This window comes from Prionailurus viverrinus, chromosome B4 (genome assembly GCF_022837055.1).
Source record: "Prionailurus viverrinus isolate Anna chromosome B4, UM_Priviv_1.0, whole genome shotgun sequence".
NCBI classification, from domain to species: Eukaryota; Metazoa; Chordata; class Mammalia; order Carnivora; family Felidae; genus Prionailurus; species Prionailurus viverrinus.
Genome location: NC_062567.1, coordinates 102,426,659 through 102,440,131, shown reverse-complemented (window position 1 = coordinate 102,440,131; position 13,473 = coordinate 102,426,659). Strand labels below are relative to the sequence as shown.

Sequence of the window (13,473 nt, the reverse complement as noted above, 5' to 3'; positions counted from 1 at the left end):
AGTGTGGCTACTCCGGCTTTCTTTTGGCGACCATTACCATGACAGATGGTTCTCCATCCCCTTATTTTCAAACTGAAGGTGTCTTGAGGTCCAAAGTGAGTCTCTTGTAAACAGCATATAGATGGATCTTGTTTTCTTATCTATTCTGTTACCCTATGTCTTTTGATTGGAGCGTTTATACCATTGATGTTTAGAATGAGTATTGAAAGATATGAGTTTATTGTCATTATTTGTCTGTAGGGTTGGAGTTCCTGGTCTCTGGTCCTTTTAGTCTTTCTTGCTTTTGGGGTTTGTTTGTTTGTTTGCTTAATTTTTCTCCCCTGAGAGAGTCCCCCTTAAACTTTCTTTCAGGGCTTGTTAGGTGGTCATGAACTCCGTTAATTTTTTTTGGTGGGAAACTTTTAATCTCTCCTTCTGTTTTGAATGACAACCTTTCTGGATAAAGAATTCTTGGCTGCATATTTTTCTGATTCAGCACATTGACTATATCCTGCCACTCCTTTCTGGCCTGCCACATTTCTGTGGATAGGTCTGCTGTGAACCTGATCTGTCTTTCCTTGTAGGTTAAGGACTGTTTTTCCCTTGCTGCTTTCATTATTCTTTCCTTGCCTGAGTATTTTGTGGATTTGACTATGATATGCCTTGTTGATGGTCAGTTTTTGTTGGATCTAATGAGGATCCTCTGTGCTTTCTGGATTTTGATATCTGTGTCTTTCCCCAGGTTAAGAAAGTTTTCCACTATGCTATGCTCATATAACACTTCTACCCCTATTTCTCTTTCTTCCTGTTCTGGGACCCCTATGATTCTGATGTTACTCCTTTTTAATGAGTCGCTGAGTTCTCTAATTTTTATTTCATGTTCTTTTGCCTTATCCTCCCTCGTTCTTTCTGCTTCATTATTCTCTGTAAGTTTGTACTCTATATTGGTGATTAACTGCTCTGCTTCACCCATCCTTGCCTCCACGGCAGCCATTCAAGATTGCAGCTCAGTTATAGCATTTTTAATTTCATCCTATTTTTGCTCCTTTTATCTCCACAAAAAGGGATTCTAATCTATTTTTGACCTCAGCTAGTATTCTTATTATTGTGATTCTAAATTCTGGTTCAGACATCTTGCTTGTATCTCTGTTAAGTCCCTGGCAGTCATCTTTTCCTGCTGTTTATTTTGGGGTGAATTTCTTTGTTTCATCATTTTGAAGAAAGAAAAGGAATTAATAAGGAAAAAAAATTAAAATTAAAAAATTAAAAAGAACAGACAGAGACACACACACACACACACACACACATACACACACATGCACACATGAAATAAATGATGCTAGATCTTAGTTGTTTTTTGGTCTCATTATTGAAAGGAGCTTGATAGATTAGAGAAACAAGGGAGAAAAATACAAAAATAAAAAAAAGGAAATCCAGAAAAAAAGGAAAATGTTTGAAAATTTGAGATAATGAATACAATGCAATAGAATAAAATGAATGATGTAAGTAAAATAGAATTTGAAAATATTACAAAAATTAAAAAATATAGTAGGAGAAAATAAAGAAAAATATTTTTGATAAATATTGAAAATAAAAATACATTTTTCTCTTTCTGTATTAAAGAAAAAGGAATGAAATGAAAAAGAAAAAAAAGAAAGAAAATTGAATAGATGGACCAGCGAACAGACTGAAATACAATTGAAATTACATTGTTTTCCCTTAGAAGTCATACTATGAAGTACCTTATAGTCCATAAACTAAGCAGGCGGAGAGATTTGTAGTGGTCCTGAAGAGTGAGGTTGGCCCAGTTGGGCAGTGTTTAGTGTAACAGCTCTGTTCTCCACTAGATGGCGCTGCTTAGCTTGCTGGGGTGGATTGTTGTGGCACTTGTACGCGTGTATGCACATGCATGGGAGGGGTGAAAATGGCAGCACCCAGGTAGCCAGTCTCTAGTATCAGAACTCTGTTCTCCCCAATTAGCAATTGGGCACACATGTTTTGTCTCTGGCTTCTGTCCACTCCTGCTTTTACACTGTCCATGACCAAGCCATCAGGTTGCCAGGTGGCACCTCCCTCCTGTGTTTTATCTCAGATGCAGCTGTGTTTCATGACCCCTCACTTCTGAGGGACTGTGGCTTTGACCTGCTCAGATCCTCTGAGGGAGGGTCTCACCTAGCAATGGCTGAGTGCCTGCCGCACCTAGGAACTTTTGCTGGACTGTGCTGCTCCCGATGCCTAGAGACTGTGACTGGGTGCCAGCCCGCCCCAGAAAAAGTTCACACGATCATGTAGCAGCATCATTTCAGGGATTATGGCAAATCACAACACACATCTGGCACCAGGCTTCACCCTTAAGGACCTTGTTCCAGCACAAGTGAATGTGGTTGTTCTCTGGGGTCTCCTGGGACCGGGTGGCCACAAAGCCTCTACCAAATGTTCTTCCAGCAGTGGAACCGCTTCTCCCCATGTGGCCTGAGGACCTCCCATATCTCACTCTGCTCCTGGAGATTCACCCTTCCCACCAGAGCACTGCCAGGTATTGAGCTGTGGAATTTCAGAATCTGCGCTCCCCCTGTTTACTGAGTCTTATTGTAATTTAAACCCTCTCCTTTCTCCCTTTTTAGTTCAGTCCCTGTGGCTGTTTCTACTTTTTCCACTTTCTCTCCAGCTGCTTTTGGGGGGATGCTTTTCCTGTACTATCCCCCCGCCATCCTCTCTCCACAAGCAAAAACAGCTCCCTGCCCTCTGTGGCTTCTCTCTGCCCAGTTCATCTCTCCACACCATGTACTTGCTGAGTTCTGTGATTCATGTTGTGCAGATTGTTGTGTTAATCCTCAAATCGGTTTTCTGGGTGTGCAGGATGGTTTAGTGTTTATCTGGCTGTATTTCATGGATGTGAGATGCAAAAATTTCCATGCTGTTCTGCCATCTTGGTTCCTCCCTGAAAACATCTTATTTTTTTTATTTTTAATTTATTTTTTGTTGGGAGGTTTTTATTTTCATTTACATCCAAGTTAGTTGGCAATAGTGCAATAATGATTTCAGGAGTAGAATCCATTGACTCATCCCCTACATATAACACCCAGTGCTCATCCCTACATGTGTCTTTCTTAATGCCCCTTATATTTAAGGGGCATTTAAGAGTCTCTTATATTTTGTCCCCCTCCTTGTTTTTATATAACTTTGCTTCCATTCTCCTATGTTCATCTGTTTTGTGAGATTATTTTTTAAGAAGCAAAATACATCATATTTGTTGGACTACATGTTTTTCTTTCACTTACAGATGAGAGATCTGAAATATGGCTGAGTGAGTTCATCAAGCCAGTCTATTATTATGGTTTTAGAATACATATACTTATACATATGTAAGTATATACTTATATATATAAAGGTTTGTTTATTTATTTTGAGAGAGACAGAGACAGAGCAAGTGGGAGAGGGGCAGAGAGAGAGAGAGAGGGAGAGAATCCCAAGCAGGCTCCATGCTGCCAGTGCAGAGCCCTACTGGGCTCGAACTCATGAAACCACAAGATCATGACCTGAGCTGAAGTGAGATGTTCAATTAACTGATCCATCCAGGTGCCCCTGGCACACTCTTTTATAGAGGGAAGCTCAAGTTGGGAAGACTGTTATAAACAAAAAATCCACTTGAGTAAACTGGGAGTTGAAAGTACAGTGGCTTCTCACTGGCTGAGTTGTGACTGTCTCCCACTGGCTGGGCTCTTTTCTAGTTGGGGTGGGGAAGGTGAGCCTTTTCTCCTCCTGCTATGGTAAAATAGTATCCACAGGCAAGATTTGTTTTTTGTTGAATTTCCAGTTGATGAGGAGTGCTAGGGTGTGAGAGCTCCCCCTGCCAAACTTCTCAACTCCATTTTAGTTAAGTTTTGTTTTATTAATTTTCACAATGCCAGGAGCTAAATATATCGATATAAATTATATAATTTTTTTTTTGTTTGGAGCAGCATGAAATTTACATTTCTGCCTCTGTAATTAAACAGTAGAGGAAAAATTAATTGGTAGTTAAGTTACAGTAATTGCTCTGGGCTCATACATACTATTATTATGAGATTCTTTCCACATACATTACCTCATTTAATACTGAAAACGATCCTCTTGAAAGACCTTTATAGATGAGAAAACAGGCTCTGAGCTTCAGGTAATTTGATTGAAATCATATAGCTAATTTCAGACATGGGATTTGCATTAGGCTCTTGATTACTGTGGCATATAATGCTACTTCTTGATTTAAAATGACCAAACAGCTTAAAAGGGACAATCATTTATGCCCACCCCAACCAAAACTTTTAAATACTTCAGAATGTATTACAAATCAATAATTAGAGACCTAAAATTACACATGTAAATTAAGGCCAAAGATTATGGTTTTGCTAGATAGGGAGTGATTGGTTAAATAATTATGACAGTTGACATAATTGGTATAAATAAATATCATATTAAAAATCTTGTGGGGGTTTATATGTTGTGTGTGTATCTTAGCATAGAAATGTATTTGACAGGATACCTGGTGGATCAGTCAGTTAAACTGACTCTTCGTTTCTGCTCAGGTCATGACCTCACGGTTTGTGAGTTTGAAGGCTTCATTTTTTTAATCTTTTTTTTTCAAATTTACCTCCAAATTAGTTAGCATATAGTGTAACAATAATTTCAGGAGTAGATTCCTTAGTGCCCCTTGCCCATTTAGCCCATTCCCCCTCCCACAACCCTCAGTCTGTTCTCCATATTTACAAGTCTCTTCTGTTTTGTCCCCCTCCTGGTTTTCATATTACTTTTGTTTCCTTTCCCTTATATTCATCTGTTTTTTCTCTTAAATTCCTCATATGAGTGAAGTCATATGATTTTGTCTTTCTCTGACTAACTTCACTTAGCATAATACCCTCCAGTTCCATCCATGTAGTTGCAAATGGCAAGATTGCATTCTTTTTGATTGCCAAGTAGTACTCCATTGTATATGTATACCACGTCTTCTTTATCCATTCATCCATTGATGGACATTTGGGCTCTTTCCATTCTTTGGCTATTGTTAATAGTGCTGCTATAGACATTGGGATGCATGTGTCCCTTTGAAACAGCATACCTGTATCCCTTGGATAAATACCTAGTAGTGCCATTGCTGGGTCGTAGGGTAGTTCTATTTTTAGTTTTTTGAGGAACCTCCATACTGTTTTCCAGAGTGGCTGCACCAGCTTGCATTGCCACCAACACTGCAAAGGAGATCCTCTTTCTCTGCATCTTCACGAACATCTGTTGTTGCCTGAGTTGTTAATGTTAGCCATTCTGACAGTGTAAGGTGGTATCTCATTGTGGTTTTGATTTGTATTTCCCTGACAATGACTGATGTTGAGCATTTTTTATGTGTCGGTTGGCTCTCTGGATGTCTTCTTTGGAGAAGTGTCTATTCATGTCTTTTGCCCATTTCTTCACTGGATTATTTGTTTTTTGAGTGTTGAGTTTGGTAAGTTCTTTATAGATTTTGGATACTAACCCTTTCTCTGATATATCATTTGCAAATATCTTCTCCCATTCCGTTGGTTGCCTTTTAGTTTTGCTGATTGTTTCCTTCGCCATGCAGAAGCTTTTTTATTTTGATGAGGTCCCAATAGTTCATTTTTGCTTTTGTTTCCCTTGCCTCTGGAGATGTGTTGAGTAAGAAGTCACTGCAGCCAAGCTCACCGAGGTTTTTCCTCGAGGATTTTGATGGCTTCCTGTCTTACATTTAGGTCTTTCATCCATTTTGAGTTTATTTTTGTGTATGGTGTAAGAAAGTGGCCCATCTTTTCATGTGCCTGTTGGCCATCTGGATATCTTCTTTAGAGAAGTGTCTATTCATGTTTTCTACCCATTTCTCCACTGGATTATTTGTTTGCCAGGTGTGGAGTTTGGTGAGTTCTTTATAGATTTTGGATACTAGCCCTTTGTCTCATATATCATTTGCAAATATTTTTCCCATTCTGTTGGTTGCCTTTTAGTTTTGTTGATTGTTTCCTTTGCAGTGAGAAGCTTTTTATCTGATGACGTTCCCATAATTCATTTTTGCTTTTAATTCCCTTGCCTTTGGAGATGTGTCAAGTAAGAAATTGCTGTGGCTGAGGTCATAGAGGTTTTTTTCCTGCTTTCTCCTCTAGGGTTTTGATGGTTTACTGTCTCATATTCAGGTCCTTTATCCATTTTGAGTTTATTTTTGTGAATGGTGTAAGGAAGTAGTCTAGTTTCATTCTTCTGTATGTTGTTGTCCAGTTGTCCCAGCACCATTTGTTAAAGAGACTGTCTTTTTTTCCATTGGATATTCTTTCCTGCTTTGTCAAAGATTAGTTGGCCATACTTTAGTGGGTCCAATTCTGGAGTACTATTCTATTCCATTGGTCTCTATTCTATTCCATTGGTCTATGTGTCTGTTTTTGTGCCAATACCATGCTGTCCAATGATTACAGCTTTGTAGTAGAGGCTAAAGTCTGGGATTGTGATGCCTCCCGCTTTGGTCTTCTTCCTAATTATTACTTTGGCTATTCAGGGTCTCAACGTCACTCCTCATCAGGGAAATACAAATCAAAACCACACTGAGATACCACCTCACGCCAGTCAGAGTGGCTAAAATGAACAAATCGGGAGACTATAGATGTTGGCAAGGATGTGGAGAAATGGGAACCCTCTTGCACTGTTGGTGGGAATGCAAACTGGTGCAGCCGCTCTGGAAAACAGTGTGGAGATTTCTCAAAAAATTAAAAATAGATCTACCCTATGACCCAGAAATAGCACTTTTAGGAATGTACCCAAGTGATACAGGAGTACTGATGCCTAAGGGACTTGTACCCCAATGTTTATAGCAGCACTTTCAACAATAGCCAAATTATGGAAATAGCCTAAATGTCCATCAACTGATGAATGGATAAAGAAATTGTGGTTTATATACACAATGGCATACTACTTGGTAATGAGAAAGAATGAAATATGGCCTTTTGTAGCAACATGGATGGAACTGGAGAGTGTTATGCTAAATGAAATAAGTCAGGCAGAGAAAGATACCATATGTTTTCACTCTTATGTGGATCCTGAGAAATTTAACAGAAGAAACTTAACATGGGGGAGGGGAATGAAAAAAAAGAGTTAGAGAGGGAGAGAGTCAAACCATAAGAGACTCTTAAATACTGAAACAATCTGAGGATTGATGGGGTGGGAGGGTTGGGAGGGTGGGTGATGGGCATTGAGGAGGGTACCTGTTGGGATGAGTACTGGGTATTGTATTGAAACCAATTTGACAATAAGTTTTATATAAATACATACGTACATACATACATACATACATACAAAGAAAGTGGTCCAGGTTCATTCTTTTCCATGTTGCTGTCCAATTTTTTTAGCACCATTTCCTGAAGAGATTGTCTTCATTCCATTGGATATTCTTTCCTGCTTTGTCAGAGATTAGTTGGCCATACTTTTGTGGGTCCATTTCTGGGTTCTCCATTCTGTTCCACTGATCTGAGTGTCGGTTATTGTGCCAGTACCATGATGTCTTGATGATTACAACTTTGTAGTACAGCTTGAAGTCTGGGAATGTGATGCCTCCTGCTTTGGTTTTCTTTTTCAACATTGCTTTGGCTATTCAGGGTCTTTTCTGGTTCCATACACATTTTAATATTATTTGTTCTAGCTGTGTGAAGAATGCCTGTGTTATTTTGATCGGGATTGCATTGAATATGTAGATTGTTTTGAGTAGTATCGACATTTTAACAATATTTGTTCTTCCTATCCAGGAGCATGGAATCTTTTTCCATTTTTTTGTGTGTGTCTTCTTCAATTTCTTTCATAAGCTTTCTATAGTTTTCAGTGTATAGATTCTTCACCTCTTTGGTTATATTTATTCCTAGGTATTTTATGGTTTTTGCTGCCATTTTATTTCATTTTATTTTATTTTTTGAAACGTATTCAAATAAGCCTCAATTTTAATAAGATCCTCTACATACACATTTGCTACTGAAAATTGAACTACCACAAAAAAAACTTTTATTACAACTCTAATTTTTGAAAACCAGAAAACCTAGCCTATGCACGCTGCCATAATTATAATTATGCTCTCCAGCCAAACCACCCAATATTCTCTATGCATTTCTCCCTGCACAAGTTACGTGGCTTCCAATTTGATGTTAGGGTTTTTTTTTTAATGTTTTTATTCGAGAGCATGAGTGGGGGAAGGGCAGAGAGAAACACACACACACACACACACAGAATCTGAAGCAGGCTCCAGCCTCCCAGCTGCCAGCACAGAACTCTACTCTACAGAGCTCTAGTCGGGTGCTTAACCCAACTGAGCCACCCAGGAATCCCATGTTAGGTTAACCGATCTTCATGACTTCAGGTTTCTCAAACACCCAGGCTACACTCAAAACCCACTAGTGCTTCCTTGGGTCATATCAAAAAGTGGAACTAAAGTATATTGAGGTCACTCAAAAGCAAAACACCGGATTCCTCACAAATTATTGTTATCAAGGTAGAAAAGACAAGACAGAGCTAATATCATAGATTATCAAAATATTATACTTTGTCTATAATAGAGCAGCTTTCCCAAGGTGCTGCATACTGATTCTAAAATTACTAGCAAGAAAAACACCATATAATAAGGTTTATGTTTACATAGACTCCATGTCATAATTATTCTCCATGCTGGTATCCTTGGGAGGTCTATGATACAGGCAATAATGACATCTACATCTAAATTTTTCTACTCTGGATTCATCTGTGGAACGCTGGTTGAAGTAGCGATGATTTTTAATAAACCACATCAGCCTTTCCATCCTTTCTTTCCAAGCAGTTAACAAAGTCCTTACTCCACCCCTCCTCCTGTTGCTGAGTATTTGGTCCACAAGTCCCTGTGGTTTCGTCCCTCTGTCCTGCTGTTGGGGTGGATATTCTGGTAGAGGGGAAGGAAGTTTGATACTAGGGTGGAGAGTCAATTGACTAAGGTTCTTTATTAATACTTCGGAGATGGTTGGAGAGGCAGCTGAGCCTCCCTGGGAATTTTCTTCACTGGCCATCTGAGAAGGTTCTGGGCCACAGGATGGGTAAAGCTTCGTTGGCGAATCCATCGAAAGCCAAGTCTCAGACCTGAAAGCCAAGTCTCAGTCCTTCTAGACCTTTGGATTCCAGTGAAAAGTAATGGGCTCAAGTAGCTGCCAATTAGCCTGGAAAGAACGAGATAGCCCAGAAAGGGCGAGAAAAACGGAGGCTCCAACAAACCGTGGCGAGAGAAAAAGGACAAACCTCCTTTTGCTGCCATTTTAAATGGGATCGATTCGTTGATTTCTCTTTCTGTTGCTTCATTATTGTTGTATAGGAATGCAACCGATTTCTGTTGATTTTATATCCTGTGACTTTGCTGAATTCATAGATCAGTTCTAGCAGTCTTTTGGTGGAATCTTTTGGGTTTTCCATATAGAGGATCATGTCATCTGCGAAGAGTGAAAGTTTGACCTCCTCCTGGCCGATTCGAATGCCTTTTATTTCTTTGTGTTGTCTGATTACAGAGGCTAAGACTTCCAATACTATGTTGAATAACAGTGGTGAGAGTGGACGTCCCTGTCTTGTTCCTGACCTTAGGGGGAAAGCTCTCAGTTTTTCCCCATTGAGGATGATATTAGTGTTGGGTCGTTCATATATGGCTTTTATGATCTCGAGGTATGCTCCTTATATCCCTACTTTCTTGCGGGTTTTTATCAAGAAAGGATGCTGTCTTTTGGCAAATGCTTTCTCTGCATCTATTGAGAGGATCATATTATTCTTGTCCTTTCTTTTATTGATGTGATGTATCACATTAATTGTCTTGCGGATATTGAACGAGCCCTGCATCCCATGTATAAATCCCACTTGGTCATGGTGAATAATTTTTTTAATGTATTGTTGGATCCGGTTGGCTAATACCTTGCTGAGGATTTTTGCATCCATGTTCACCAGGGAAATTGGTCTATAGGTCTCCTTTTTAGTGGGGTCTCTGTCTGGTTTTGGAATCAAGGTAATGCTTGCTTCATAGAAAGAGTTTGGAAGTTTTCTTTCCATTTCTATTTTTTGGAAAAGCTTCAAGAAAATAGGTGTTAACCCTACCTTAAATGTTTGGTAGAATTCCCCTGGAAAGCCATCTGGCCCTGGACTCTTGTTTTTTGGCAGATTTTTGATTACTAATTTGATTTCCTTACTGGGTACGGGTCTGTTCAAATTTTCTATTTCTTCTTGTTTCAGTTTTGGTAGTGTATATGTTTGTAGGAATTTCTCCATTTCTTCTAGATTTCCCATTTTATTGGTGTATAATTGCCCCAAATATTCTCTTATTATTGTTTTTATTTCTGCTGTGTTGGTTGTGATCTCTCCTCTTTCATTCCTTATTTTATTTATGTGGGTCCTTTCCTTTTTCTTTTTGATCAAACTGGCTAGTGGCTTATCAAATTTGTTAATTCTTTCAAAGAACCAGCTTCTGGTTTCATTGATCTGTTCTGCTCTCTCTCTCTCTGTCTTTTTTTTTTTTTTTTTGGTTTTGATAGCATTAATTTCTGCTCTAGTCTTTATTAATTCCTGTCTTCTGCTGATTTTGGGTTTTATTTGCTGTTCTTTTTCCAGCTCCTTAAGGTGTAAGGTTAGGTTGTGTATCTGAGATCTTTCTTCCTTCTTTAGGAAGGCTTGGATTGCTATATACTTTCCTCTTATGACCACCTTTGCTACATCCCAGAGGTTTTTGGCTCTGGTGTGATCATTCTCATTGGCTTCCATGTACTTTTAAATTTCCTCTTTAATTTTTTGATTAGCCCATTCATTCTTTAGTAGGATGTTCTTCAGTCTCCAAGTATTTGTTACCTTTCCAAATTTTTTCTTGTGGTTGATTTCATGTTTAATAGAGTTGTGGTCTGAAAATATGCATGGTATGACCTCGATTTTTTGTACTTACTTAGGGCTGATTTGTGTCCCAGTATATGGTCTATTCTGGAGAACGTTCCATGTGCATTGGAGAAGAATGTATATTCTGCTCCTTTAGGATGAAATGTTCTGAATATATCTGTAAAATCCATCTGGTCTAGTGTGTCATTCAAAGCTATTGTTTCCTTGTTGATTTTTTGATTAGATGGTGTGTCCATTGCTGTGAGTGGGGTGTTGAAGTCCTCTACTATTATGGTGTTACTATCAATGAGTTTCTTTATATTTGTGATTAATTGATTTATATATTTGGGTGCTCCACATTAGGCACATAAATGTTTACAATTGTTAGGTATTCTTGGTGGATAGGCCCCTTAATTATTATACAATGCCCTTCTTCATCTCTTGTTACAGTATTTATTTTAAAATCTAGATAGTCTGATAAAAGTATGGCTACTCTGGCTTTCTTTTGGTGACCATTACCAGGACAGATGGTTCTCCATCCCCTTATTTTCAATATGAAGGTGTCTTTAGGTTTAAAGTGGGTCTCTTATAAACAGTATATAGATGGATCTTGTTTTCTTATCTATCCTGTTACTCTATGTCTTTTGATTGGAGCATTGAGTCAGTCCATTGATGTTTAGAGTGAGTACTGAAAGATACGAATTTATTGCCATTATGATGCTTGTAGAGTTGGAGTTTCTGGTGGTGTTCTCTGGTCCTTTCTAATCTTTGTTGCTTTCGGGATTATATATATATATATATATATATATATATATTTCTTCCCTCAGAGAGTCCCCCTTAAAATATTTTGCAGAGCTTATTTAGGGGTCACAAATTCCTTTATTTTTTGTTTGTCTGGAAACTTTTTATCTCTCCTTCTATTTTGAATGACAGCCTTGCTGGATAAAGAATTCTTGGCTGCATATTTGTCTGATTCAGCACACTGAGTATATTCTGCCACTCTTTCTGGCCTGCCAAGTTTCTGTGGATAGGTCTGCTGTGAACCTGATCTGTCTTCCCTTGTAGGTTAAGGACTGTTTTTCCTTTGCTGCTTTCATTATTCTCTCTTTGCCTGAGTATTTTGTGGGTTTGACTATGATATGCCTTGTTGATGGTCGGTTTTTGTTGAATATAATGGGGGTCCTCTGTGCTTACTGATTTTGATGTCTGTGTCTTTCCCCAGGTTAAGAAAGTTTTCCGCTATGATTTGCTCACATAACCCTTCTACCCCTATTTCTCTCTCTTCCTCTTCTGGGACCCCTATGATTCTGATGTTGTTTCTTTTTAATGAGTCATTGAGTTCTCTAATTCTTAAATCATGCTCTTTTCCTTCATCTCCCTCTTTTTTTCTGCTTCATTATTCTCTATAAGTTTGTCCTCTGTATTACTGATTCTCTGTTCTGCCTCATCCATCCTTGCTGCTGCTGCATCCATCCTTGATTACAGCTCACTTATAGCATTTTTAATTTCATTCTATTTTTTACTTCTTTTGTCTCTGAAGAAAGGAATTCTAATCTATTTTCAACTCCAGGTAGCATTCTTATTATCGTGATTCTAAATTTTGGTTCAGACATCTTGCTTTTATCTGTGTTGGTTAAATCCTGACTGTCATTTCTTCATGCTCTTTCTCTTGGGGTAAATTCCTTTGTTTTGTTTTTTAAGGGGGAAAAGGAATTAATGAGGTAGAAAAATTAAAACTAAAAAAATTAAAATTAAAAAGGTAAAATTAAAAAAATATTAAAATTAAAAAATTAAACACACACATACAAATCGAATACATGGTGCTAGATACTAGGTGTGTTTTGGTCTGGGTGTTGAAAGTAGTTTGACAGATTAGAGAATAAAGGGGGGAAAGGAAAAAAAAAGGAAATCGTTTAAGAACTTTAAAAAATGAATACATTGAAGTAGACTAAAATGAGATGATGGGAGTAAAATAGAATTTGAAAAATATACACAAAAGTAAAGAATATAGTAGAAAAAATTAAAGAAAAATATTTTTAATAAAAATTAAAAATGAAAATGAATTTTTTCTGTATTGAAGAAAAAAAGAAACAAAGAAGAGAAAAAAGAGAAAAAAGAAAAAAAAGGAAATCGTTTGAAAATTTGAAAAAGTGAATACACTGTAATAGATTACAATAAAATGATGGAAGTAAAATGCAATTTGAGAAAAATTACATAAAAGCAAAAAAATATAGTAAAAACAATTAAATAAAAATATTTTTAATAGATATTGAAAGTAAAAATGAAGTTTTTTCTTTATGCATTCAAGAAAATGAAAAGAAATGAAAAATAGAAAAAAAGAAAAGGAAGGAAATCGCTTGAGAATTTGAAAAAAGGAATACACTGAAGTAGACTAAAAATGAGATGATGGAAGTAAAATGGAATTTGAAAAAAATATGCACAAAGGTAAAGAATATAGTAGAAAAAAAATAAAGAAAAATATTTTTCATAAAAATTAAAAAAAAGAATTTTTCTTTTTCTGTACTAAAAAAAGAGACAAAAAGAGAAAAAACAAAGAAGGCAAAAAAGGAAATCATTCAGAAATTTGAAAAAGTGAATACACTGTAGTAGACTAAAATA

The 13,473-nt window shown here is 37.4% G+C and overlaps 1 protein-coding gene across 1 annotated transcript; it reads right to left on the bottom strand.

Moving 5' to 3' along the window:
• Positions 1 to 8,621: 8,621 nt before the first annotated feature.
• Positions 8,622 to 9,077, bottom strand: LOC125169673 (developmental pluripotency-associated protein 3-like). The gene has a single exon (XM_047865257.1). It carries the CDS (start codon positions 9,075 to 9,077, stop codon positions 8,622 to 8,624), a length of 456 nt encoding a protein of 151 aa, XP_047721213.1.
• Between the last annotated feature and the right edge of the window lie 4,396 nt (positions 9,078 to 13,473).

What these genes read in the sequence shown, in the direction of transcription:
- LOC125169673 (XM_047865257.1), bottom strand. Translation starts at nt 9,077, where the DNA reads ATGGATTCGCCAACGAAGCTTTACCCATCCTGTGGCCCAGAACCTTCT.